Source organism: Bufo bufo, chromosome 8 (assembly GCF_905171765.1).
Source record: "Bufo bufo chromosome 8, aBufBuf1.1, whole genome shotgun sequence".
NCBI classification, from domain to species: Eukaryota; Metazoa; Chordata; class Amphibia; order Anura; family Bufonidae; genus Bufo; species Bufo bufo.
The window spans coordinates 181,305,313-181,332,872 of NC_053396.1; the positions used below are offsets into that span (position 1 = coordinate 181,305,313).

The following is a 27,560-nucleotide window of genomic DNA, read 5'->3' on the forward strand; positions in this document are numbered from 1 at the left end:
TCATGACTCTACTTCAGTCAAAAACCGACTGCTACCATGTAATTGAAGAGCTTGGTAGAGGGACGTTTGGAAAAGTACTGAAAGCTCGGAAAAAAGGAACTGGCCAACTAGTGGCCATTAAGGTGATCAAGAATGATCAGAAGAGGAGCAACGTCATCAAGAATGAGATCAAGCTACTTAACGTTATCAGGCAGGTCGATCTAGATGCATCCCATTTTGTTCGCTTCTATGAACATTTTCGTGTCCAGGATACATTTTGCTTGGTTTTTGAGCTTTTACACAAGAACTTGTATGAATATCAGAAAGAGATCAGATTTGCTCCGATTCCCCTAAGACACATAAGGACCATCACCGCTCAAGTCTTAGAAGCCCTTTCCAAGTTAAAAGAGCTCTCTATTATCCACTCAGACCTAAAGCCAGAGAACATAGTTCTGGTTGATCAAGTAAGATATCCATTTAGAGTAAAAATCATTGATTTTGGTTCAGCCAGCATTTTGAGTGATGTGAAACATGTGAAGGAACCATACATACAATCCCGTTTCTACAGAGCTCCAGAAATTCTTCTTGGTCTGCCTTTCTGTGAGAAGTTGGATATGTGGTCTCTTGGTTGCATTATCGCTGAGCTTCACTTTGGTTATCCTCTTTTCCCTGGAAACAGCGAGTATGACCAGATCAAATACATCTGCGAGACACAAGGGTTGCCGGACAACTATTTGCTGAATGCGGCTAGTAAAGCCCTCTTCTTCTTCAAGTACACGGTGGACAACCAAAGAAAAATCCAATGGAGGATGAAAACGGAAGAATACCAACGGTCACCCAATATGAAACCTGTGGAAAGAAGGAAATATATCTTGAAATCTCTCGACCAAATAGAGCTATTGTATGAAACAAATTCCTATTACCCAGAGCTAGAAGTCCTGGCCGAACGTTATGACTTGAGGAACATGGTAGAGCTCATGAAGAGAATGCTGACCTGGGACTCCAACAAGAGGATAAACCCTAACACGGCACTTAGGCATCCATTTATTTCTCTCCAGCATTTGAAGGTACACTATAGGAACTCAAGATACTACCAACTGTCGAGGCAGTGCCAATATGATGCCACAGTACAAAAGCAAGCTTTTAATTGTAGCATGCCAGCAGGAAACCATCTTGGTCTTTGGTCTCTCAACTATTACCAAGGTCTGATAAATGACATTACTGGTGGAGAGGAGGTCGAAAAGATGACAGAGCAGATGAACGAGCTCCACATCGAAAAGGCTGCTGAAGAAGCTCACTTGAAGTTGACAGATGAAGCAGGCCATGCAGACATCCAGCTATGTGATTTATCATGTTTCGCTGAACCCCTTCACCCAGATTCAAGAAGGGAGATTGTAGCAGAACAGTTGGATAATTATTACACCTCAACAACGTCTAAGGCTCCTCAGTACTTAAAGTCAGCGGTGTGTTTTTCAAATCTAGTTTTTATTGGAAAGCGAACCCCAGAACCTGCAATCACATATGATAACCTCAAGATCTCCATCGCCAACACTATTCATTTATCTCCAGGCAATGCAAACGTAGAAGCCCATACTACTGCACGGAAACCAGAGGTGAGCACAACGTGAAGATTTATGTATTCATTTACTCTGTTAGCCCTAATCCGTTCATTCTGAGGTTTAATCTCAACATCTTGGTCGTAAAATCTGATAGATATCATGGGAAAGGGATGGCTTTGAGAAACCAGTTTTAGCTAAGTGTTCCCTGCAGTACTAAGCTATATTTCCCCAAGGGTGCATGGTGTAAATTGAATTATTTCCTACCAAGGTATGGAAATAACAGTATGAGGAAACAGGGCAAAATGATGTGATTATGAAAACTATCATGTTGACATCATTAATAAATTGTAGTTACCTTGTCCAGCTGTTCTGGAGACAACTGGGGTCTTTCTGCAGCATTTCCATGTCCATGGCTGTAAGTTCCGGTCCTAGGCTTTTGGGAACCTATCCGTTTTTTGTACAAACCAGGAGCTGTCTGTCAACAAGAGTTGTTCAGGACCTCAACCTGCAGCCATGGTGAAAGACCCAAACATGTAAAGACCCTCATAAGGAGGGACCAAGTAAGTATAATTTGGAGGTTGTCTTCTTCCTCTCAGGGGAAAGTAAGATTTTCAGCTTTCATTTTGGTGCACAGTTACCCGGCATTAGGGATAGGGGGTGAAATCATCTATAGGCATATGTCATTTTAATGAGACATTTTTAATCTGCAGACAGAAACGGAACAGCGCAGCACAGGTCCACTCATGGACAGGGTCTGCCACAGCACGGACAAGTGGAAGACTGGCATAGAAATGTGGGGAGACCACGTCGACCCTCCATTGTGTGGCACTGCAAGTCACATAATGGCCTGCATGACCTACATCTGCCAGCAAGCAGACCAGATGACATCATAGGAGCTCTTCATCTGCTGGACCATCCAATGTACCTAAGAAAACTAAACATTTGATATATTCATTTAACAAGGATGAGAATATTCCTATTTTGTGCACATTAAAACCAACTAACGTTTCTTGGTTATTTTGTTTTTTTCATATAAGCTCAAGGTGCTGTCTGTCAATCATCAGGTGGATTCATTTGTACAGTAAAACCACGTTATTACTCTTCTCAGGCTGCACATCTTCAAAAGGGGATTTATGCCTCGAATGTTCAGTGACTGGGACTGAAATAACAGAACACAGATGTCCATGTGGACAGTTTAGACTACTTTCACACTGGCGTTTTGGCTTTCCGTTTGTGAGATCTGTTCAGGGCTCTCACAAGCGGTCCAAAACGGATCAGTTTTGCCCTAATGCATTCTGAATGGATAAGGATCCGCTCAGAATGCATCAGTTTGCCTCCGATCAGTCACCATTCCGCTCTTGAGGCCGACACCAAAACGCTGCCTGCAGCATTTTGCTGTTTGCTTGATCACACTGAGCCAAACGGATCCGTCCTGGCACACAATGTAAGTCAATGGGGACGGATCCGTTTCCTCTGGCACAATAGAAAACTGATCCGCCTCCCATTGACGTTCAATGGAGTTCATGACGGATCCGTCTTGGCTGTGTTACAGATAATACAAACTCATCCGTTCATGACGGATGTATGTGGTTGTATTATTGTAACGGATTAGTTTTTGCAGATGCATGACGGATCCGCCAAAAACACGAGTGTGAAAGTAGCCTTAAAATGGACAGTATGCAGGATATGGAGAAAAAGCCATGGACATATCCCCATCCATAGAGCCAGTGGCTGCGGCTCATCTGGTTTCCCATCCACAGCCACTGAAGTGGAAAGGTGGCACATATTAAAATGAATAGGCAAATATGTATTATACGGCCAAGCCCTCTATGGCAGTATCCACTGTTTGCATAGGTTCTAGCACTCAACTCATCCAGACCATGGATGCCAGCTGACTAGCCCCGCAGACCTGCCATATCTCATCCAGTGCACCTATGATGGCAGGTCTGCAGTCAGGAGCAAAAGTACCACCCAGTACATACGGTTTGGTTTCAGGCTCCTTCAGTACTGTGAGAGACCCAGAAAGAACCACCATGTTTTCTGAGTCAGAGGAGATGCAAGAGTCCAGCATGCCCCCTGCTTCATACCGGGCTGTGGGTTGTCCAGCTCTGTGTGGCCCCCGGTGATCAGCTCAATATTTCACTTTCCCTTCTTTGAATAGTTGTAGGAGTCTTTTTAGGGCCTAAATGACTTTAGGGGTCTGTCCTGAGGTCTAATTAATTTTTCAGAATAATTTCGAGGGCTGGTTTGGTACTTTTAAAGGGCATCTGTCAGCAGATTTGTACCTATGACACTGGCTGACCTGTTGCGCTTGGCAGCTGAAGGCATCTTTATCTGTTCCATGTTAATATGTGCCCGCATTGCTGAGAAAGATGTTTTATTAAATGCAAATAAGCCTCTAGGAGCAACGGGGGCGTTGCTGTTACACCTAGAGGCTCTGCTCTCTCTGCAACTGTTGAACCCTCTGCACTTTGATCGACAGTGCCAGGTGTCATCACATTTATACTGCCGGGCACTGTCGATCAAAGTGCAGAGGGCGCCGCAGTTGCAGGGAGAGCAGAGCCTCTAGGTGTAATGGCAACGCCCCCGTTGCTCCTAGAGGCTCATTTACATATATGAAAACATGGTTTTTCTCAGCAATGCGGGCACCTATGAGCAGATGCCTTCAGCTGCCAAACACACGCAGTAGACCCCAAAATGAATTATGTATCGGATCTGCTCTGGTTTTCCTAACAAACAATATTAATGCTTGATGTAAATTGTTTGCACCACCGTCATACTCTGTACGGTACAGCAACAAAGTCATTATTGTGTTTATTCTTTTCATGGAAATTTGGCATTCACTCTACCAGTGCACTACAAGAGACCAGGTCAGTCATACTTCAAACACCACATTAACTTTATTCCAATATCAACAAATTAATCGATCCCCCACCCCAATAAAAAGTCTCACAAATGCATCAAGTTCAGATGTCTCCAGTAAGTCGGAGGTATATTTGTTCTTGCAGAGAAGCTCAGCACCCTACAGTACACGACTGGGAAAGGAAGAGAACCCATAATGCTCCCATACTAAACACGAGAGGGTGCTGGTCTTGCAGTGGTAACAGAAAAAAAAAATCTTCAAAAACTGCTGCAGGGGTTACTGCCGACAACCCACTGATGGTAACGGACGGCAGAGTGATCGGTGTTCCGCAGTGAGTATAATACCTGGGCTTTCATTTTGATCGGAAGGTTTGACAGAGCTTATTCTCTGCAATGTCAGAAGTCTCTGCTGTATGGAAGCTCCTGGGGTGTAGTCCTCAGAAGATGCACTTTTCCTTGTAGGATGTCAGGGAGTGCAGTACTTGGGTATAATTGGAGTTCCAGTCTCTCAGAAACACATCTTTCAGCTGTTCCTGCATGGTGTTTGTGGCATTCGCTGCAATGGTCTGATTTACCACTATTGCAGATCCGGCTGTACGGATGAAATAATCTCCAGCCCAGTTGGAGGTACCTGAGGGAACAGAGAGCGTCTGTCAGTAATGGAGGGAACAAACTGAAAGCACAAGACAACCAAAGCCTAAAGGGATTTCAATATTGATGACCTCAATACTACTATCTGATCAGTAAGGGGGGGGGGGGGGGGGAGATCTGACTACTGGCACCTCTACCGATCAGCTGTCTGATGGGGCTATGGCGCTTAGGTGAGCACCAAGACCTTTTCCTTCGGCCTGTGACATTTAAGGGAAGGTGTCATCAGAAAGTGGCCTAATGTTTAAATCACGTTTTTATGTTTGACATAATTGTAAAGAATTTTTGATTATTTTTAATTTTTCATGTCAATATCAATATTTAAAACAAAAGCCATAAAATCCTGCAGTTTTCACACCGGCCACTAAGCCTGATAATAGGCGCCACTTCTTGGTCTGTACAGATCACATTACTGCAGTTACCTGCTTATCTCTCATTCTAATCCTGCCTGTAATGATATCACCTCTGTGTATAGATAAGACAGGATCCACCATTCACAATAGGGGATTGTCAGAGCTCATCTACTCTTTCCTTGTACAATGACCTCTGCACATGTCACGGAGCATGTCTAGAAAACTCTTCCACAGAAGTCAGTGTGGTCAGCTCATTGCATGGCCACCTTCTATTCATTTCTATGGGACTGCTGACAATAGCCGAAGTGTGGCTGAGCTATTTTCATCAGCCCCATAGAAATGTCAGGGTTGGTATTGGTGGCCATGCTCACGCATTGTGCTTCCCAAAGGTGGGACCCGCTCCTATCACAGCGATATGCCACCAATGTCTGAGATGGGCCAATCCCTTTAAGTCCCGAAAAAAATAAAAAAATAAAATCTAGCACCAGTTCAAAGTTCTGGAAATCCATGCCACTCATCTTAAAGGCTAAAAAATGTTAATGCAGTTGTCCTGGAATCAAAGAAAGGTTCTTGTCTATGTGCTGTGCCTGGTATTGTAGTTCCAGACTACACCCCCAATAAAAATTAAAATAAAAATAACTAAAAAAGGTGTGCACAAAGCCTTAGGGCTCAAGCACACAAAGGTGTTTTTTTCTGTGCCCGTTTCATTTTTCTTGCAGACCGTATGAGGAAACATTCACTTCAATGGGGCTGCAAAAAAAAAAAAAAAAAGGAAATGACTCCAAGTGCATTCTGTGTCCGTATGTTCACATGGCCATTACGCAAAAAATAGAACATGTCCTATTATTGTCCGCATTACAGACAAGGATAGGACTGTGCTATTAGGGGCCACCTGTTCCGTTCCGCAAAATGCAGAATACATACGACCTGTAGGCGTGCTTTGTGGATCCGCAATTTGCACACCACAAAACACCCAACGGTCGTGTGCATGAGCCCTTACATAAAGCTAGTCTCCACTGTCCGTGCAGATTTCAGCCATTTTAGGACTTTGTGCACAGTAGCAGGAACTGACCGGATGCTTTGCACTGAGACGTATACTTGCCTATGTAAGCTACTCTGTCAGTCACCATATACTTGTTGTGATTTACACGGGCAAAGGGGATGTGCTTCTGCTCCGGCGATACTGGAACTATGAAAATTTTCTTAAGAGAAAATAGAAGAAAAAAAAAAAACAACAAGAAAAAAAACACAGAACAGGTTAAAACAAAATAAAAATTATTCGACATTACAACATCCATAAAATGTGCAGAATTACAGTGAGAAAAATATGAAAACAACCGGAGTTTACAGCTGAAGAAACAAGCAATGTGATGGGAGTAGTGCTGACCCACAATAATAAGTCTGGCGCCGCCACGTTGCTAGAGCCCTATACACACACTGGATTTTCTCAGCCGCCAGTATCCACTGCGCTAACAACCTGCACGGCTCTAGAAGACACTTCTGCTTTTTTTTTGGAGTTGTGTCAACAAGCAAATACGGTATGTGCCAGTGCAAACAGTCACCACCAATGTGGAAGTCCATTTAGTCCAGTGGCCTCAATGAACATGGCTGGAACTAGTCCACTGGAGAAGCCGCTGTGGAGAGTCAGTGTCTGCACACCATTTCAGGGGTGTGCACTACACTGACCACTCACAAACACTGACGGAGAAAGACAGATGAGAGGTAAAGTTAAACAATCTCGTGGTGGGTGCTCATGCTTATTATTTCACCGAGAGATTTTAACACCCTGCCACCAAGATCGCAAGTGCTATGGAGGCAGTTCCTTCATGTGCAGTGTCCTGAATGATTGCTCTAAGTGATGGCTGTAGCGTTCAATCAGGAGACCACTAGAGCAGAGGGGTTGGGAATCAGTCGGCGCAGACAGCCTGGGACACTACACATAAAAGGACCACCTCCATGGCACTTGTGATTGCAGCATGGAGGGAGCATTAAAATGTCTCCTATTCGATAACCAAAAAGCATGAGCACCCGCTGAGGTTATTCACCCATTGGTGACGCAACGTTTCGGCTCCAACATGAAGCCTATCTCAAGGGCTTGAGATAGGCTTCATGTTGGAGCCGAAACGTTGCGTCACCAATGGGTGAATAAACCACTATTTTCCACATTATCCTGGAGTGCTGCTCTATTTTTTGCACTGGATTTTTAAGAGACCAGCACAGTCCCAAAAAACAAAAAAAGTAAAATCCGGGCAGCACAAGCTTGAGAAAAGCTCTAGTGTTGAGCCGAAATGTCGCTTTCTTTCCACATGGGTGAATAAATTTTTTTTTTACTTTTTCACTACTGGAGTGCTGTCCGGTCTTTATAATAAATATATATATATATATATATATATATATATATATATATATATATATATATATTTATTACTTTTTTTTGTAATTGAAATGGCAAAAAAAAAACAACATTTGTCTGTAGGAAGAAATGCAAATTACACCCCTTTCCAAATAAAAGAAAAGTAAGCTGCACCTATAGCGTCACCTGTTGGAAGGCAGCTAGCCTGCAAGTCAACGTTCAACCTTTTACGCGGGCCTTGAGACATAACGTAGGACTATAGCCAAGCCAGTACCTCATCTGCAGACTTGTCCATCATCAGTGCAGAGCAAAGAGAACTGGCTTAGTTGGGCGAGAGGCCTAGGTCAGGATCCAGGGTGTACTATTGCTCTTTGCGGAGAGCAGATAGGAGGCATTAGTAGTAAGGTATGCAATACATAGGACACACGAGAAGACCTACCACTTCTATTTCATAGTGTGGCTTTTTACTACGCAGAGCAGCAAGGGAGTTCAGGAAGGCAAACATATTTGGATTAGAATTTGCCCAGCAGCTGATCAGCAGCCGGACAGTCACATGTCTCTCGTAAACGGCTTTTCTCAGATGATTGTCAATTGCTGGCCAGTACCTACAAAACAAGGAAGGAAAACATATGGTAACGCAAACTGAAAGGAAGTCATGACATGTATTACAACTAGCTACACAGCACAGAAATATCACATTATTCACAAATACAGGAAATCCCTCAAAATTATCTCTCAGTACCACTACAGACCATGCTGGTCTAGCTTTTCTTTTTTTTTTTAAGACAGTATGTCACTTCCTCTATACAGCAGTATGGGGAAATTACATTGCTCCAAGTCATACCATGCAAAACCACCATTAAAAACACATCAACCAAAAAGCTTGTGTGCTCAGAGTTGACCTTGTCCCACAGACTTTCATGCAACATCTGGCATTTTTTGCATGAAAGATGTTGTAAAAAGCACCAGGAAAAAAAAAAAAAAAACACCAAAGACTGCAAAGTCCTCAAAACATAAAAAAAAGGGCTAAGAGCTTATGCACACGGCTGTTGGTCGGCCGTGCCCGTATTGCAGCCCACAAACAGCAGGAAGGTCCGGTGCGGAACAGAGGCATGGAACCCCACGGAAGCACCACAGAGTTGTACCGTGGGGTTTCTGTCCGTGTCTCAGCACCACAAAAAAGTAGTGCATACTACTTTTTTTCGGTGCGGACAGACCACGGACCCATTCAAGTTGAATGGGTCTGGATCCATCTGCAGAATCCACACGGATGTCGCCCGTGCATTGAGGACCGAAATTACAGTCCTCGAAGCACGGAAAGCCCGAGCAATGGCCGCGTGCATGAGCCCTAACACATCAAATGTATCCCTTGACTCCATCAGATGGCTTCCATATTACCTGCGTGGTTTAGAAAACTCCTCAGTGGGGGTATAATCCATGACAGAGATATACACAAACTTCTTGGCGTCATCTATAATGCTCAGGATGGAGTCTATATCGTCTGTTCTCCCCTTTGCAGACAGTGGTGGAGGAGAGCTCTAGTGAAGAGGTAGAAGTGCATTGGTGAATTCTACAGCCCACACTTACAGCCATCATCTACCAGGTCGATGGCACTCAAATCAGGAGGGCTACATGTGAACAGTAATGCTGTACTTACAGACAGATACACGAGGGAGGCCGTGTTGTTTAGAGACACTTCCATGGGAGTTTCCTTGTTATAAACGGTGGAGAATTTGTCTGGCCATGGAGAAGGAATAGTAGCATTGGCTTCGCCAAGTACCCAATAGGCCTCAAAGATTTTTCCCAAATCTTCAGCAAGACAAGTACAGTTATAGATGGTGGTGCCCAATTCTTTAACCTGTCAGGAAAATTCATCAACTCATTACAACGGAATGGGCCTAAAGCTGGCCATACACAATGGACACAAGCTGGCTGAACCTGCTGATTTTTGCTGGATCGGTTGGTGATCTGGTGATGTTTATGCGAGGAATCCCCACTGCCTCCAATGGTGTCAGATAAAAGATGAGACATGTTGGATTTCAATCCTTTGATGTCACAGGAAAGAAGCTACATCTTGTTCGCCTCTCCCCCTTAAGTCAAATACTCTTAACTAGGTGAAGTCATTCCAGCTCCATCCCTTCCAGACATCGCACAATGTTCTGACAACTTTTGGCAATATCCACCAAAACTGGACTAGGGTTATGAGAGATTACTAAATTACCTGTGTTAATGACCTCCAGTCCATGTTGGCACTACCAATATATAAGTGTTTTCCATCCACCACCCAGAATTTGGTGTGCAGCACGCCGTTAGTCAAGCTTGGCAGGTTTACAACCCGAACCTCCGCTCCTGGGTCATGACAAAGATGGGAGATGATACATTGTCACAAACGTGTCCAGCACATACAAGGACAATGTGTTCATTGTTGCAAAGTGACCATAAAAAGTAGGAAAATAATAATAATAATAATAATAAAAAATATTAATAATAATAATAATAATAATCATAATAAATTAATAATACACAGTGTCCTGGTTCCAGAGCTGCTTCACAGCCACATTGGAAGTGAGAAGGTGCAATATACACGCATGTGGCCGCTGCTGGCCAATCAATGGCTTCAACAGTGCCGTGTGCATGAATGGCACATTACCACTGAGGCTCAGGGGAGTGCTGTTTTTTCTGTCCAGCTGCCCTGCAAATTTTTTCGGACAACCCTTACACCTCTTGTGGGCCAAAACAGTCATTTTTTTAAAAAATTTGTATCGTATAACTATTGCTACATTGATATACCTTTATATACCGTATAACTATTGGTACATTTATTTTACATTGTTACAGACTTGACAATACATAATATGTACCGTATATACTATTTTATGTTTGGTGAATTTTAATAGTTTACTTATTGTAAATAATTGGATTTTTGTATTTACCATAAAATCCCTTTCTCGTTCAAATCATTGGGGGACACAGCACCATGGGTATATGCCCAGCTACCACTAGGAGGCGACACTAGATATGAAAAAGGTTGGCTCAGGAACAGGTGGGCTATACCCTCTCCACAGACACTAGGCTAATCAGTTTGTACCAACAGCAGTTGGAGAGAGAAACAAAAGCAAAGAACCAACATGTCCTGGACCGGGGAAGGAAGAAGAACAGCAGCCCGGTGACAGAAATGAAAACAAAGGGTGGGATCTGTGTTCCCCAATGAATTGAACAAGAAAGGCATTTTACGGTAAGTACAAAAATCCAATTCTCGTTAATGTCATTGGGGGAGCACCAGGGGACGTCCCAAAGCAGTCCCCGAGGGTGGGAAGGAAATCTCATGCAAAAGGTTGGGTGCACAGGTGCAGGAGAACCATGCGACCCAACAGGACCAGGAGAGGCCATAGCATGAAATGGTAGATAGAAAACTAAGGAAGTGAGCCGAGAGGCTCCAGGACCAGAAAGAGTCCAAATAAAAAAAATTGTTCAAGACAGCCAGGATCCCAAGGACAAGTACCTGGGAAAAAGGCCAGATGCAAGAAGGAACAAAGGGAAACACTCAGCTCCACCCAAGGTGGGAAAAAATGAAGATTACTCTTACCGGTAATTGGATTTTCCTGAACCCACGACAGCTACACCCACACGTGCACCAATCACCAATAAATAGGGAAGGGAAATAAGGGTGCTGTCGTGGGTTCAGGAAAATCCAATTACCGGTAAGAGTAATCTTCATTTTTCCCCTCACCCACGACAGCACCACGAGAGTGAGAACCAAGGAACCATTAGGGTGGGTTGACAGCCGAAAGCACCTTAGTAGCAAAGGTTACATCCAAAGAAGAGTCTAACTGTAGACTGTAATGTTTAAAGAAGGTGGTCGAAGAAGACCAGACAACCGCCTTACAGATATCCTCTATAGATACAGCAGCCCTCTCAGCCCAAGAAGTGGAAATAGCCCTATAAGGTCCCTTTCACACGAGCGAGTTTTCTGCGCGGGTGCAATGCGTGACGTGAACGCATAGCACCCGCACGGAATCCTGACCCATTCATTTCAATGGGTCTGTGTACATGAGCGTTTTTCACGCATCAGTTCTGCATTGCGTGAAAATCGCAGCATGTTCTATATTCTGCGTTTTTCACGCAGCCCTGGCCCCATAGAAGTGAATGGGGCTGCGTGAAAAATGCATTGCATCCGCAAGCAAGTGTGGGTGCGATGCGTTTTTCACTGATGGTTGCTAAGAGATGATGTTTGTAAACATTCAGTTTTTTATCACGCGCGTGAAAAACGCATCAAAACGCATTGCACCCGCGAGGAAAAAACTGAACAACTAATCACTTGAGAATTGTGAAACTTGGAAGCCACCTTAGGCCGAAAGGCTCGATCAGGTTGAATGATCACCCCATCTTCTAGTATGGTGGTATAGGAAGGATTGATGGAAATACTGTGAAGTTCACTAATCCTACGTGCTGAAGTCAGAGCTACTAAAAGACATCGCTTAAAAGATACACGTTTTAAGGAAACCTCCTCAATAAGCTCAAAGGGATGTCTTATTAAGGCGTTTAGGACCAAATTTAAATCCCAAGGTGCAATCTTGGGTGCAAGATTAAGAGAAGAATGGGAGACGGATCAAAAAAAATCTAGATATCCACCGATCTGATGACAAGTTTTCATTAAACAAGGCCGAGAGAGCCGAAACCTGAACTTTTAGGCCCCTTTCACACGGGCGAGTTTTCCGCGCGGGTGCAATGCGTGAGGTGAACGCATTGCACCTGCACTGAATCCTGACCCATTCATTTCTATGGGGCTTTACACATGAGCGGTGATTTTCACGCATTACTTGTGCGTTGCGTGAAAATCGCAGCAAGCTCTATTTTGTGCGTTTTTCACGCAACGCAGGCCCCATAAGAATTGAATGGAGCTGCGTGAAAATCGCAAGCATCCGCAAGCAAGTGCTGATGCGGTGCGATTTTCACGCACGGTTGCTAGGAGACGATCGGGACCGATCATTATTATTTCCCCTTATAACATGGTTATAAAGGGAAAATAATAGCATTCTGAATACAGAATAGGGCTGGAGGGGTTAAAAAAAATAAAAAAAATATTTAACTCACCTTAATCCACTTGTTCGCGCAGCCGGCATCTCTTCTGTCTTCATCTGTGAGCAATAGGACCTTTGATGACATCACTACGCTCATCACATGGTCCATCACATGATCAAGAACTTCCAAGTTTGAAACATGTTAACCTGTGGTGGAGGGTGGTGAAGATTGAAGCATGTACTGTTATGCCGATCTACAATAAAGACGACCAATACTGACGGATGCTGGAGAATATTCCTTTATTTCTCTGATTGTACAAGGGACGGGTCCGGTGCTCTCCGTGCACCGAACGCTTATGGTGAGCTGGATAAACTTTCTTCTTTGATTACTTACCAGGTACATACTACAACCAGGATGGTTGTCGGATACAGAGCCTTGAGATAGTACAAGTACATCGCCGAGGAGGATGGTAATAGGGTGCCAGATGCAAACTAGAACCAGCAACAAGTGATGAATACAGTGACTGGGGATGGTAGTACGTAGAGAAAAGTCCAGCTCACTAAATCTGGGGATGGTACCATTACTCCGCATGAAGAGGGGCCACAGGATTGCCCAGCACACATCAGAGCCAGGAGCAGGAGCCGTACAGGCCACAGATTGTACCAATAGGGCACAGCATTTGGAGATACTACAAATACTCAGCCTGAGAGTAGGAGTAATCTGACTGCATGGTGCACACTAGAACCAGACAGGTGTGATGGCTACAGCATCTGAAGATGGCATCTGTACTTCACCTGATAAGGGAGAAATACGGCTGCATGGTGCACACTAGAACCAGACAAGTATAATGGCTACAGCCTCTGGAGATGGTACAGGTACTCCACCCAATAATAAAGTAATATGTGCATGGGGAACATTAGAGCCAGACAGAACCCGGAAAAATAGGGAATCCATCCCCTGGCCAAGAAAGGGGGTCTAACCTGGAGGACCCCATGGGGCAGGGGAGATACTCACCGTCCGGCATCTTCAGGCGCCGCAAGGTCACCCCTTTCGTCAAACTCGTCACAGATGTGCGATTGCCGGCATGCCACTGCGGATGCAGTATGCGGGACTGGGTGACTGGCGAGGTACTCAGAGTACGCACCCGCAAGTGGTGCAACTAAAGTGGATATCCACGATGGAGCCCCATCCTGCAGCAGGCCGAGGCCTGCAGAAGAGAAGAAAAAACAAAAAGCAGCAAGACCTGCAAAAAAACAGCAGGTCATGTCTGCCTCCTACAGACACTAGACTAAAACTGATTAAAGCCTAGTGTCTGTGGAGAGGGTATAGCCCACCTGGAGCGGAGCCAACCTTTTTCATATCTAGTGTCGCCTCCTAGTGGTAGCTGGGCATATACCCATGGTGCAATGACATTGATGAAAAAAGGTGTATTGTATCTTTTTTTTTTTTTTTTTACTTTTTTCACTATTCATTTACTTTTTTTTTTATCCGAAATGCGCGGAAATATATCTGTATCTGTTACAAATTAACAGCAATCCCTACTTCGATTATCCAGCTACAGCCAGTCTCTTACCGCTGCCTCTCAGTGCATTAACATCTGCGTCTTTCGCTGGGGATCCTGATGGATTGACCGCCACTCTTAGGCTGATCCCTCGCTGCTTTAATTTTAGCATTTCTTGCAGGATTAATTCCCCCTGTAAGCAAAATCATTTGTATGGTGAAACGTTTTAATCAATAAACACAAAAAATGTTATAATAGCAAAGAATATGAAAAGCTCAACACTGACTATAGATCTGCGGTCTCCTCTAAAAGGTGGAAATAGACATCAGATATTTGTAGGTCACCAACATCGACAAGAGCTGCCAAAAAATCCAATGTTCAGGCCACCTAAAGAGCAACACTTATGGTACTGCCAGTTGTTAGATATATCAATGCAATCGTTAAATAAAGTTGTAAAAATATTTATATTTCAGTTCTTCACCATCTTCAAGATCTCTGCTTGCTGTGAATGGAACATGAACATCCCTGTTGCCCTTCAGAAACTGAAAACCTATCATAATCACATCCTCCTCACAAAGCCTCACTGAAAAATGGGGGCATCGAAACAAAGGGGTAAATTTATCTAAGGCTGTACACCAGAAACTTAAAAATGTGCAAAAACACACGCATTTCCCCCCCCCCCCCCCCCCCCCCATTTCTACACGACTTACCACTTTTGAAATAAAGGTGGAGCTCAGTATTAGGGGCAGAGTCTCTGACATTCCAACATATTTATTATAATTTACCCCAGAAACTGCAGTTTATGATATTGCGAATTAATGTCAGCTCATAGTTTGTGTAGATTTGCTTTTTCTGGAGCAAGGACTGCCAGAAGATGAATCAAATGTGCCTCATCTGAAATTTGGAGCATCTTACGCCAGTGCTCAACTTACTAAGGGTACTTTCACACTTGCCTGCAAAACGTATGCCAATTGAGTGCATTTTAAGACTGATCAGGATCCTGATCAGTCTCACAAATGCATTGCAAGAACGGATCCGTCTGTCCGTTTGTCATATGGAAAAACGGATCAATTACGATTTTTTTTCAGTCTGCGCATGACGGATCCGGCATGAATACATTCCTATGGGAAAAATGCCGGATTCGGCATTCAGGCAAGTGTTCCATTTTTTTGGGCCGGAGATAAAACCGTAGCATGCTGCGGTTTTATCTCCATCCTGATCAGCCAAAAAGACTGCACTGAAGACATCCTGATGCATCCTGAACGGAATGCTCTCCATTCAGAATGCATAGGGATAAAACTGATCAGTTCTTTTCCGGTATAGAGCCCCTAGGATGGAACTCAATACCGGAAAAGAAAAACGCAAGTGTGAAAGTAGCCTAAGACTAGCATATGGAGTGCCAGTCTCACCCCCTTACTAACAAAATATATAAAGCAAGTTGTCTATTTTCAAGCTTTAATTTTCATAAAAATCAAAAAGCTCTTTAGCCTTATAAAAAAAACTAAATAGCCACAAAAAGCAACCAAAAAATTACCACTACTTAAAGGGGCTATCCCATGATTGATTTAAAAAATCAAAATCAAAGATAATACAGTACATAACAATCTCTTTCTAACAACGCCAGAACCAGCCCTGTACCTCACATGGAATCAGAGAGAACTCACATGGAACTCATTGCTCTGCTAGATTTTTTTTAAACTGGCAGCTCAGGGGGACGTGTCCTTTCTGCTGAAACTTTTTTACTGTAACCACCACAACAGAAGATATGGCTGGTGACAGTTAAAGATTTAAACTGAGCATGTGCGACCAGCTCAGTGAGGTGGACGGAGAAATAAGGAAAAGAACAAATAGCAGGTGGCGCTATACAGACAGATTTTATTGAATAACTAAGAATGGAAAATGAAAAGGAGATGGGAACTCTCCCTAACAATTTTTTTTAGAAGTGGTGTGGAGGGGGCAGAATGCTGAATTATAGAAATGGCTCCCTATCATCAACATTCAAGCTCTACAGAGGGACCAGGCAGGGATGCCCTTTGTCTCCCCTTTTATTTGTGGTGGCTATTGAGCATTTGGCACTTAGGATCCGCCAGGACACTATATTTAAAGGTATATCTCTAGGGAACAGGGAGGATCGGCTAGGCCTGTACGCTGATGATCTTATTTTATACATGGACACAGTAGAGTCTACACTGCCCAGGGCAATAGCCCTTATTGAACAGTTTGGCTTTTTCTCTGGACTTCGCATCAATTGGGCGAAATCGGCCATCATGCCCTTATGGTCCCCGGATTGGCCATCCACATATCATAACTTGATGGTAGTGGACAGATTCAAATACCTAGGCGTTATTATTACAAAAGAACCTCATATGTCCACGAACTAAACATAGTCCCCCTTGGATCGTATTTCATGGATAAATTCAAATCCTGGAACACTCTGCCATTGTCCACTATGGGACGGATAAACCTAATCAAAATGATTCTTCAACCCAAGGCGCTATACTTACTAGAGCACGCCTGTGTACCAATCCCCCGAGCATTTTTTGATAAATTGCATTCCATGATAGCGACGTTCATATGGGGCAAGAATAAACGGAAACAGTCTCTGCAGAGGAGCTGGGACAAGGGAGGGGCAGCCCTGCCAGATCTATATTTGTATTTTCTTGCTGGTCAGTTGTGATATCTGGTGCCATGGGTGACCCAGGATGTACTCCCTAACTCTGAATATTATCTATAAACACATTGGCGACTTTCCAGCCTCTGGCCCGTTTTAGAGGGCCCTTCGACTGTACAGGGTCCACTCCTGCAGGTCCATAGACTTGCACATCAGGTTTGGAAGGCTGAAAAACTGCAACAGTATAGTGACCTGCCAGATGATGTCCCACTGTGGAATAATCCACTGCTTCCCCATCTGTTACATTGTGAGGGGGAGAGTGTCTGGAAAGGATATAGAAGTGCACCATCTGAAAGACCTATACGAAAATTGAATATTATTTTCTTTCTCTCAGCTGCAGACCAAGGATGGGATCATAGGCCCACATTTCTTTAGATACCTACAGTTGAGACATGCCCTTCAGGTCCAACTACGGGTTCTCAAAAGATCAGTCTCTGCCTATCCACTCATCGGGGTCTTCAGAACTCAGGGGCAGAGAGGGCTAATATCCGCCCTTTATACTCACTTAACCTTAAACTCTCTTCCTCTCCCTTGGGTGCTGAGGGCAAGTGGAGAAACAACATCTCCACTTTGTCAGCAGAGGATTGGAGTGAGGCATTAGCTGCCCCTGTAGCTGTATCACCATCTCTCACTAATAGATTGACACAACTCTATTTTACACAGATGCTACCTCACTCCGACCAGACTTTTCAAGATGGGCAGGATGCCCCATACGGGTTGCCATAGGTGTGCACAGTTGAATGTGGATTTCTGGCACCTCGTATGGGACTGTAGCTATATTCGATCATTCTGGAGAGCAGTGGTGGATGTCCTGTCCACTATTATTCCGGGTACCCTAGAAGTCTGCCCCAAGGCTTGTCTCCTGGGGATAGTTGAGGATGACTCCATTTATTATAAACATGTTGGTAGTGATATGCTTCTGCCATTTAGGGTTACTGATGTATCATTGATCTCCATGACCACGATGTAATAGAATGATATGTTTCGAGGGTTATATATACCGTTGTATATTTTGCTGATTGCTTTATAACATACTATGCTTGTTATGATGTAATAAAACGAGTTAAAAAACAAAAACAAAAAAAAACTTAAAGACTATCAATGACTAGAGGAGAGAATTGCCTTAAAAGGGTTATCTGAGGTTTCTGAGACTGAAATGATTAGGGCTGAGCTGTAATACCAAGCACAGTGTTATACAATGGACGGTGCTGTGCTTGGTGAGCTGCGAAAAAGGCTACGGTGCTAACAGAAGCGCCGCTGCCTTCTCAAACAGATGATCGGCAGGGGTCCTGGGTGTCGGACCCCCACCGATCAGATACTGATGACCTATCCTGAGAATAGGTCATCAGTATGAAAATCTCTGAAAACCCCTTTAAAGAATGTCGACCACATCTTACCTCGTTAGCTGTGGGGTGCTGGGTGTGGGTGTCATTATTGGTCAGAGTCCAGTAGAAAGATGCAATATCAACACTGCTCTTAGCTTGGCTCAGAAGGTTCATCCAGCTGTCAAATACGGATGGATTGAAGGTAGAGTTCGGAGCATATTCCAGCCCTTCGGGCATGCTTTCTACTAGAACGATACTAACATAGAAAGGATAGAGGTTATAACCGCCCCAGCTCACCAAGTCTACCACCGTAAGATCCTATAAGCGGTCTCCTCAAGCCTCATATAAACATGAATGTCTGGCATAACTGAACATACACGTGTATTTGAAAGAAGAAGGAGGCATTAAAGGGGTTGACCAAAATTAGAAAAAATTTAATATTTCAGCTTATTCAAGTGTAAAAGTGTGAACTGCAATACTAGATACTACCCTTGGACCTACATGACAGTGTTTCCGTATAAAAATAAATAAATCATGGACCGCCGCTAGAAACTCTTCCACCAGGTCCAGATAATGAGCTGACTTACCTGCAAGAGTCATTACAGCTGTTGTCCTGCTTGACCAAGTTCTCCATCTTCTCAGTCGAGCTTGTACAGAGCAGTGGAAACAAGAGAAGCTGGGCGGCCATGAGACAGAACAGCACGGTGACCGCAGTGGCAATGACCAATGCGCACTGATAGTACTGCGGGGAAAAAACAAAAACTATATATTACTATTCTCATCATACCGTACATATGACACTATCAAGCTTGAAATACCAGAAAGTGGTAAGAAGAAACCCACAGGCCGACAAATAAAAATGCTACCTGATCTGCATACACACTTTAAAGGGTTTAGCAAGATCTTTTTACTGATGACATCCTTAGGAGAGGTCATCAGTATCTGATCGGTGGGGGTCCCCCGCTGATCAGCTGTTTGAGAAGGCACCGGTGCTCGCAGTAGCGCCGAGTCCTTCTGTCACTCAACAAGCACAACATCGTTCATTTCATAGCGGCTGTGCTTGATCTCGCACTCTGCCCCATTCACTTCAATGGGGCTGAGCTGAGCCTAGGCCATGTAAACGATGAATGTGGCGTCACATGGCCTAGGGAAAGCTATAAGAAGGCCACAGAGCTACTGTGAGCACCAGTGCCTTCTCAAGCTGATCGGTGGGGGTGCCGAGTGTCAGACCGAAACCCGATCAGATACTGATGACCTATCTAGAGGCTAGGTCATCCGTAAAAAGATCTCAGAAAAACCCTTTAAGGTCCTTTTACATTGGCCAATGCACAGCTAACTGCCTTATTGTAGAGTGTAGGGGATAGCTGCAATCATCTCCTCAGTGTGGGGATGAACGATCTTTGCTGTGATCATTCATCCCCATACAGATTCAAAGCTTTGCCAGCAGCACATCCCCGTTTACCCACGATGACTTGCTGCCAGCAAATGATGGTTTTATGTGCCACCCACAGAATAGATACCATCACAAGCGTTTGCTCCTCTGTGGATGATCGGCGGAACCTTTACACGGGACAGTTATCGAGAATGTGCATTCTTACAAATGCTCCTACCTGATAATTGCCCTGACTTGGCCCATGTTAAATGACCTTCATACAGGAAGGAATGAGTCAGTGGCTGAGAACTGGAAATCACCCTCCAGACTGGCAGGGAAGCATGGACACGGCAGAACATCAGACTCCACATCTTTACTGTATACAGCGCTGAGCAGCACAAAGTTCTCACAGGAAACTTTCCATAGAAGGCACATGCCTAGTGAACGTATATCTCATCTATGATGCAAGATACAGGGCACCTACTGTTATAAACCCAGAGAGAAGCTCTAGCTCCTTTGCTGGCATTAGTGCCTGTGTCACGGGTAGGTAGGCTCTGCTCAAATCTGCATTGTGGCTTCCGTTTGTAAAACAGCACAGCGCCAGATCCAAACAGTGGCACCTGACGGGCACCATTCACTTGCATTGGGGGGTGTCCATCATCATTTTGACGGCAAGATTATTGCTGCATACTGCAGTTGTCCTGCTGTCAAACTGATGGAATTGCCAAAGCCTCAGTCACAGATGTGAACTTTCTTTATGCAGTCATACATCCGTATAACAATAGATTGAAACTTGCGCTTAACTCTCTTGCTACCAGCGGCGTACATGTACGACGCTGGGTGATGGGCAAACATGGCGCCCGCTCACCACTGTTTCAAACAGCAGATACCCACGGCTAATTACCGCGACCGGCAATATTGCTGATCTCTGTAATTAAAGCCTTTAGATGCCGTGATCAAGTGAGAGCTTGCAGGCTTCTTACCGGCATCCTCTGCGGATGCCGATAATTGCACTAGTTCTCGCTGAAGAGACCCATGGCATTTAAGCTGCAATTCTGACTCTGGCCAGCAGGCGATTTTGGTCAACATAAGAAATGAGCAATTCTGATTAAATGGATGTAAAAAAAAATATTGGGATTTTGTAGGCTTAAACACGAGCTTCAAAATCATAACGGAAATAAATAAAGTAAACGCTGAACAAACCCGTAAAACGGTGTCAGAATTGCGTTTTTTTCCCCCCGCTTCCCACTACACTGTATGCCAAATTAAATGGTGGCAAGTACAACTTGTCCTGCAAAAAATAAGCCCTCATACAGCTATGTCAACGGAAAAATTGAAAAGTTATGGCTCAAGGAAGAAAGGGAAGAAAAATTTAAACGAAAAAACCTCCAGTATCCTAAGGGTTAAAGAACCTTAGTGAGTCTACAGTTCACTAATATATTTGCTGAAGCAAATGTCTAGCAAAGGAAAGATCTGTGAGGCTGGCTGCTGATGTCACATGCAAGTCAGATCCCTGAAGGTGGTGCGTGCATGGAAAATCTACCGCCACTCTTCCGAGCACCAGGTTGGAGAATAGTAAGCTCTCCGGTTATCTCAACGGACCTGGCATTTTTTTTTTCTTTACCAAACCCACAGCTACAGGAGACGTACCCTGCGAGCATTGTTCTGTAAACGGCCCATGTATATGAGATGATCTTCTGCCTCCACTGGGGAGGAAATCTGGAAAGGGGGGGTGGAAAGCACAAAAATAAGGATTTAAAAACATATATAGTGATATCTAGCATTCAGTAATCCAAAATGTCTGTGCCATATATAAAACAAAGACTGCAAGAAATGGCAGGATATTTCCGCCAGGGGAATTATATGGCAACTGTGAGAAATGTGGATATGTGTAGTGAGGGCCCTCTCATTTCTAAAGGGAACAGACCCTTCTCCCTAGTGACTGATGCACGAATAACGGAAACGGTCACTAGAGGGTGTGAGAACAGCGCCCCACAGTGGACTCATAGCAGCATTCTTTGCAAACGTCACACTATTGTTATCTGGGCTCATAGTATGAAGAATCTGTCCCCAAAAACAGGACAGCATATTAGGAGATGTCCTCACTTTATTAGGTATATATGATACGTTTCTTAAAATTCCTATTTTTCATGGGGGGGGGGGGGGAATCACATGCAGCGTGACACTAATGTCTGTAAAGTGCTGCAGAATATAGTAGATCTATATAAATGCATAAAATAAATAAATGTGTGACTCATACAGAAAAAAATGAAGGGTCCCTTTACATGATCAGATATTCTGTGCAGTAATGAGCGCTGATCAACAATAACAGCGTGCTGATCGGCGCTTGTTACCTGCAGCAATCACTGCACTGCACGGAGGCAAACAATCATTAAAGGTTTTTTTTTTTCTTACTTTTTTAGACAGATGACCTAGCCTCTGGATAGGTCATCAGTATCTGATCGGTGGAGGTCTGACACACATCATCCCCGCTGATCAGCTGTTTGAGGAGGCCATGGCACTCACCGCTCACAGCTTTTCCTGGGCCACTGACGTCATGTTTATTGGTCACGTGGCCTAGTTGACGTTCTGTCCCATTCAGGTGAATGGGGCTGAATTGTGATACCAAGTACAGCCACTATACAATTAACAACGATGTAAGGAGGCTGCAGAGCTCACCAGAGCTTCCTCAAACAGCTGATCGTTGGGGGTCGGACCCCCACTGATCAGATTCTGACGTCCTATCCTGAGGATAGGTCATCAGTATACAAAAAAAAGTTGGAAAACCCTTTTCACATGATTGTTTGTCCCTCTTCAGTTGCAAATTATTGGTGGCACATCCGCTGTTTACATGAAGAGACTTGCTGCCGACAGACAACCATTTTTATGCTCACATAGAGGATCCGTTTGCTAGTTTGTCTGCTAATCAGCTGCGTTTCTTACACCGGCCGCATGAGCCTTCGTGCCTCAAAGGGTCCTGAACTGATAAATACTCACCGGTTTGTACACCACTTTTGGTTTCATGGCTTCTTCAGATAGGATAGGTCACAACGTCAGAGTCCTGCTGACACAGAAACATGGTTAATCACTACTTATTCACAATGCACTCCTCAGATCATATGACCGGCAGCTTAATCAGAGCATTACTCAATCAGTCCATGATCTAGCAGGAGCTATAACTATTGCTGCACCGTACAGTAGTATTTAGATGTGGCCTGGTGACTGGTCAGCACTTGGCTCGGTCATGTGTCATCCAGATGTGCAGTCACTGGTTTCGACACTATCTTACTGATATTCTCGTTGTGATCATAGTAACATAGTACATAAGGCCGAAAAAACAAGATTTTTGTATAACTTACCAGTAAAATCTCTTTCTCGCTCTTTCCTTGGGGGACACAGAAGACCTTGGGTATAGCTCATCTCCATAGGAGGCGTGACACTAAGTGAAGACTGTTAAGCCCCTCCTCCACAGCTATACCCTCAGCCTGGAGAGAGAGGCAGCCAGTTGCGTGTCCAAGCAGTGAGAAAAGGCAAAGTCCAACAAGGAACCAACAAGCCAACTACCCAACGGGTAACACAAACTCGGAAACCGTACAGAGAAAAAACAATGAATGGGTGGGTGCTGTGTCCCCCAAGGAAAGAGCGAGAAAGAGATTTTACTGGTAAGTTATACAAAAATCTTGTTTTCTCGCCCAGTTTCCTTGGGGGACACAGAAGACCTTGGGACGTTCAAAAGCAGTCCAAAAGGGGGAGGGACCACAGCACCAAGGTAAGGCACCCGAAAGGCATCAATGAACCGCTGCCTGCAGACCCAGGCGGGCCAAGGCAGCATCTGCCAAAGTCAGAGTATGCACCCTGTAGAACTCTGTAAAGAGTGCAAGGAAGACCTGTGGCCGCCTTGCCCAAATGCATGGCTGAAGCCCAATGCCTCCGGCCCAGGAGGCACCGACCGCTCTGGTGAAATGAACGTGACACCAAAGACAGAATCCTGCCCTAGGTGCGGTAACCTCAGCAATATCCAATCTGATCAAGCGGAGGAAAAACCACCCTGGAGTCCGTCACCAAAGGATCCGCCAGATGCCAGGACAAGACAGGCTAAAGTCCATGCTGATGTAACCACGTTGTACAGTCCCGGTGTGGGAGATCAAAGGACAATCTGGACCGAAAGGTAGTCCCCCCAAGTTACCGAGAAGGTAAGTCTACAGCAGGACCATTGTCTTAGAATGGACCACGCAATCTGCACTCAGCGGGAGGACAGAACGCGGTAGACTCGGTAATAGGCACACAGCTAATACAGCCAGTGTGAACAAGGGAGACAGTACGAGGCCAAAAGGAACACCGGAACCATCCACATGAACAACCATGCTCTCCCCAAAGGGGAGGACAGTGAAAGAACAGCCTCTGAAGTCTGGCGGGAAGCCAATCGGAGTGATCTGTACCGAGCGGGAGCCAAACAAAGCCGGCGAGATAAGGTAGTCGAGACAGAGGCCGGCATAACACCCTCCAACCGAAAGGAGGAGGAGTGGGCAACAGGGAATCCATAGGACAGCTCAAAAGCAGAGCCCGCTACACTGTGAGACGCCCGGTTCACTGCCTCACAGAAGGCGAATACCCTGAAGAACCCAAGGCGGAGGTCCTCCGGACCTGGGTAATCGAGCACCCAAGAGAAGTTGGGTGACCTTCCCGAGAAGAGCGGCCCGAACCTGGTAGCAGATCAGACAGAAGCGTAGAGGCGCCAAGAGGAAGGACTCATACCACACTGCATCCAAAGAGGAGGAAATTGCAGCAGGCAAGGGAACCGCAGTCCTGCTAGAGCCAACGAAGAATTCGAGAGGCGCTGCAGACAACAGCACTCTCGACCATGTGACCACTAGCGCAGGGAAGCAATGCCGCGGAAGGACGAATGGGCATGCATCTAGGACCCACGAACACTCCCTGGAATGAAAGGCCAACTAAATGAATGAGTACCACCCAGCTCGGTGCAGCAGAGAGCAATAGAGCCTGACCAGTTAGGTGGACAGAATGAACTCCTTAGAGACGAGTGCAAGGCTTGCGGCAAGCATCGTATCCCAAGAAAACAAAAGTATGCCGCAGGAAGCAGGCGAGGCATACATACGAGCAGCCCCGTAAGCAGCAAAAGGGCCAACCCACCTAGAAAAAGGGGGGCTCGCCCCAGAGTGCCACAGCATGTATGGAATTGCAAAGTGCAACCTGAAAGGGAGTTATGCACAAACCTAGTATAGCATGCGATGGAACGCAATCAGTCCGCCCCGAAAGGGGGGAAATTGTACCTGGCCAACTGCAGCGGCAAGAGTGCAAAGGGCCGTCCCAAAAGGGAGTGATGCCTAGGGCCGTATCTACTTCAGAGAAGCAGGACATACCCTATAATCCAGCAGGAACGCAGAAGGTCCACCTAGTGAAAGGGGAACATGCACAGGGGTATCCTAGCATTAAGTGAATGTGCAATAATACACCAACACTGAACTTAGCGAGAGTGCAACTACTCTGCCAATGAAGGGGGACATGTACAAGTCCAGCACAGCCATACAAGGACAGCCGTGAATCTCATGAGCGTGCCAAATTCTGCTCATGGAATGAGGGGTGGTCACGCACAAGGCCAGCACCGTATCCAATGGAAGCGCAAGCATTCCACCCATGTTAGAGGGCCATTCTCATGGGCAGCAATGTATCCGGTGAGAGTGTAGCATGCCGCCCAGAAAAAAAGGGGGGTAAAGCACATGGCCAGCATCTCATCCAGGGAGAGTGCGAGCACACCGCCATGCATGGGAGTCATACACATGGCCAGCAACGTACTGGCGAAAGACAAACACAGTCAGTAAGAATGTGTGCATGTCGCCTGAGGAAGGAAGGCATGCCCCTGGCTGGCAGCGAATCCAGCAAGAGTGCGTACACCGCCCACGGAAGAGGGGTCATGCATATGGCCGACATCGGTTCCAGCGAGAGTGCAAGCACCCTGCCATGTATGGGGTACATGCACATGGCCAGTAACGTACCTGCGAGGAAACAACCACAGCATACCACCTATGAAATGGCCGGCAGCGAAACCAGTGAGAGTGCAGCATAGTAACATAGTACATAAGTGCATCATAGCACATCAGTGAGAGTGCAGCATTCCGCCTAAGGAAGGGGGTCGTGCACATAGCCAGTACCGTATCCGGTGAGAGTGCAGTATTCCGCCTAAAAAGGGGGGTCATGCACATGATCGGCAACAGATCCAGTGAGAGTGCTGCGTTCCGCCCAGGAAGGGGGTCACACACATGGCTGGCTCACGCACATGGCCGGCAGCGAATCCAGTGAGTGCTGCGTTCCGCCCATGGAAGGGGGTCACGCACATGGCCGGCAGCAAATCCAGAGAGAGTGCAGCGTTCCGCTTATGGAAGGGAGTCGTGCACATGGCCAGCACCGTATCCGGTGAAGGTGCAGTATTCCGCCTAAGAAGGGGGTCATGCACATGGCCAGCCGGCAGCCAGGGAGAGTGCAGTATCCCGCCTAGGAGGGGGGGGGGATGCACATGGCAGGCACCATAACTGGAGAGAAGATGAATGCTGCCTACGGAAGGGCCGCATGCACTTGGCCAGCGCCGTATCCTGGAAGAGGCAAGAAAACCGCCTAAAAGGGGAAATGCCCTAGCAGCGACGCAGGCTGGGAGCGCGACACCATGCCGCCTGTGGAAAGAGGTCATGCAGACATGCAGCACTACTGATGAGGCTGCAGCGTCCTGCGCAGTCCAATAGAAATCAGTGATCTATTATTATTTATTTTATTATTATAATTTTTTTTTTTTTTTTTTTATATATATTTAAACACAGCCTCTCTAAGGCTAAAGGGGAGCCACCATATATGGGCACCTGAGAAAAAAAGGGGGGCCAACTATACAGACCCATTTGGGAGCCGGCCTGTACCCAAAGGGTTAACAGGGATCCGGCCTGGAGGGCGGCGTGCGATCCCCTGGGGGCGGAGGAACCTCCAGGCGGGAAGAATTCGCGCCTGGAGAGGTTCCCGCCCCCTCCACCAGAGACCGGAATATTGCGGCCTAGTAGGCCGCGAAGCCGGGGGCTAAATTTGCGGCGCCCGGCCCGTTATCCCGCCGGGACCTGAGGCGGAATGGCGCTTTAAACCGGCCGCGGGAGCCCACCCCGCGGGCCGGTCGGAATTGCGGCCCAGCAGGCCGCGAAGCCTAGGACCAAATTTGCGGAGCCCCGCCGACCGGCACCGATGGTCGGACGGGGCCTGCTGGGGCATAGTCAAGCCCAATGCCGGCCGCGGGAGCCCACCCCGCCGGCCGGAAGAGACAGGGGCCGGAATGGCGGCTTGCTGGCCGCGGGAGCCCACCCCGCCGGCCGGAAGAGACAGGGACCCGAAATGGCGGTTTGCCGGCCGCGGGAGCCCACCCCGCCGGCCGGAAGAGACAGGGACCCGGAATGGCGTTTTGCCGGCCGCGGGAGCCCACCCCGCCGGCCGGAAGAGACAGGGACCCGAAATGGCGGTTTGCCGGCCGCGGGAGCCCACCCCGCCGGCCGGAAGAGACAGGGACCCGGAATGGCGGCTTGCTGGCCGCGGGAGCCCACCCCGCCGGCCGGAAGAGACAGGGACCCGAAATGGCGGTTTGCCGGCCGCGGGAGCCCACCCCGCCGGCCGGAAGAGACAGGGACCCGGAATGGCGTTTTGCCGGCCGCGGGAGCCCACCCCGCCGGCCGGAAGAGTACGGGGCCCGGAGTGGCGGCTTGCCGCGGGAGCCCACCTCGAGCCCACCCCAAGCCGCGGAGCCTAAAATTTTGCGGCGCCCGGCCGCACCGGAAAATTAGTGCTGGCCGGAGGCGAGGCCTTACTCCACTGCAGCGTCCTGCACTCTCCGGTAAGGCCCAATGTGATCAGGCGAGATGGGGGGGAACCC

General features: G+C 46.3%; 2 protein-coding genes across 4 annotated transcripts in view; one reads left to right on the top strand and one right to left on the bottom strand.

Moving 5' to 3' along the window:
* Positions 1-2: 2 nt before the first annotated feature.
* On the top strand, positions 3-1,607 carry HIPK4 (homeodomain interacting protein kinase 4). The gene has a single exon (XM_040406352.1). The coding sequence runs from the start codon at positions 3-5 to the stop codon at positions 1,605-1,607; it is 1,605 nt and encodes a 534-aa protein (XP_040262286.1).
* Positions 1,608-4,413: 2,806 nt separating this feature from the next.
* PLD3 (phospholipase D family member 3) overlaps positions 4,414-27,560 on the bottom strand; it is a 34,533-nt gene continuing 11,386 nt past the window's right edge. For 2 of the 3 annotated variants that reach the window (XM_040406261.1, XM_040406259.1), the window contains exons 2-12: positions 22,643-22,706; positions 21,296-21,364; positions 18,861-19,015; positions 18,346-18,529; positions 14,350-14,470; positions 9,976-10,103; positions 9,412-9,612; positions 9,153-9,292; positions 8,194-8,359; positions 6,504-6,603; positions 4,414-5,031 (exon numbers count right to left, since the gene is read on the bottom strand). In XM_040406261.1, the coding sequence (XP_040262195.1) occupies positions 4,838-5,031; positions 6,504-6,603; positions 8,194-8,359; positions 9,153-9,292; positions 9,412-9,612; positions 9,976-10,103; positions 14,350-14,470; positions 18,346-18,529; positions 18,861-19,015; positions 21,296-21,364; positions 22,643-22,669 (1,485 nt within the window). In that variant the 5' untranslated portion in view covers positions 22,670-22,706 and the 3' untranslated portion in view covers positions 4,414-4,837. Of the gene's footprint in view, positions 5,032-6,503; positions 6,604-8,193; positions 8,360-9,152; positions 9,293-9,411; positions 9,613-9,975; positions 10,104-14,349; positions 14,471-18,345; positions 18,530-18,860; positions 19,016-21,295; positions 21,365-22,642; positions 22,710-27,560 lie in introns of all 3 variants that reach the window. The other variant, XM_040406260.1, reaches the window with a different exon arrangement.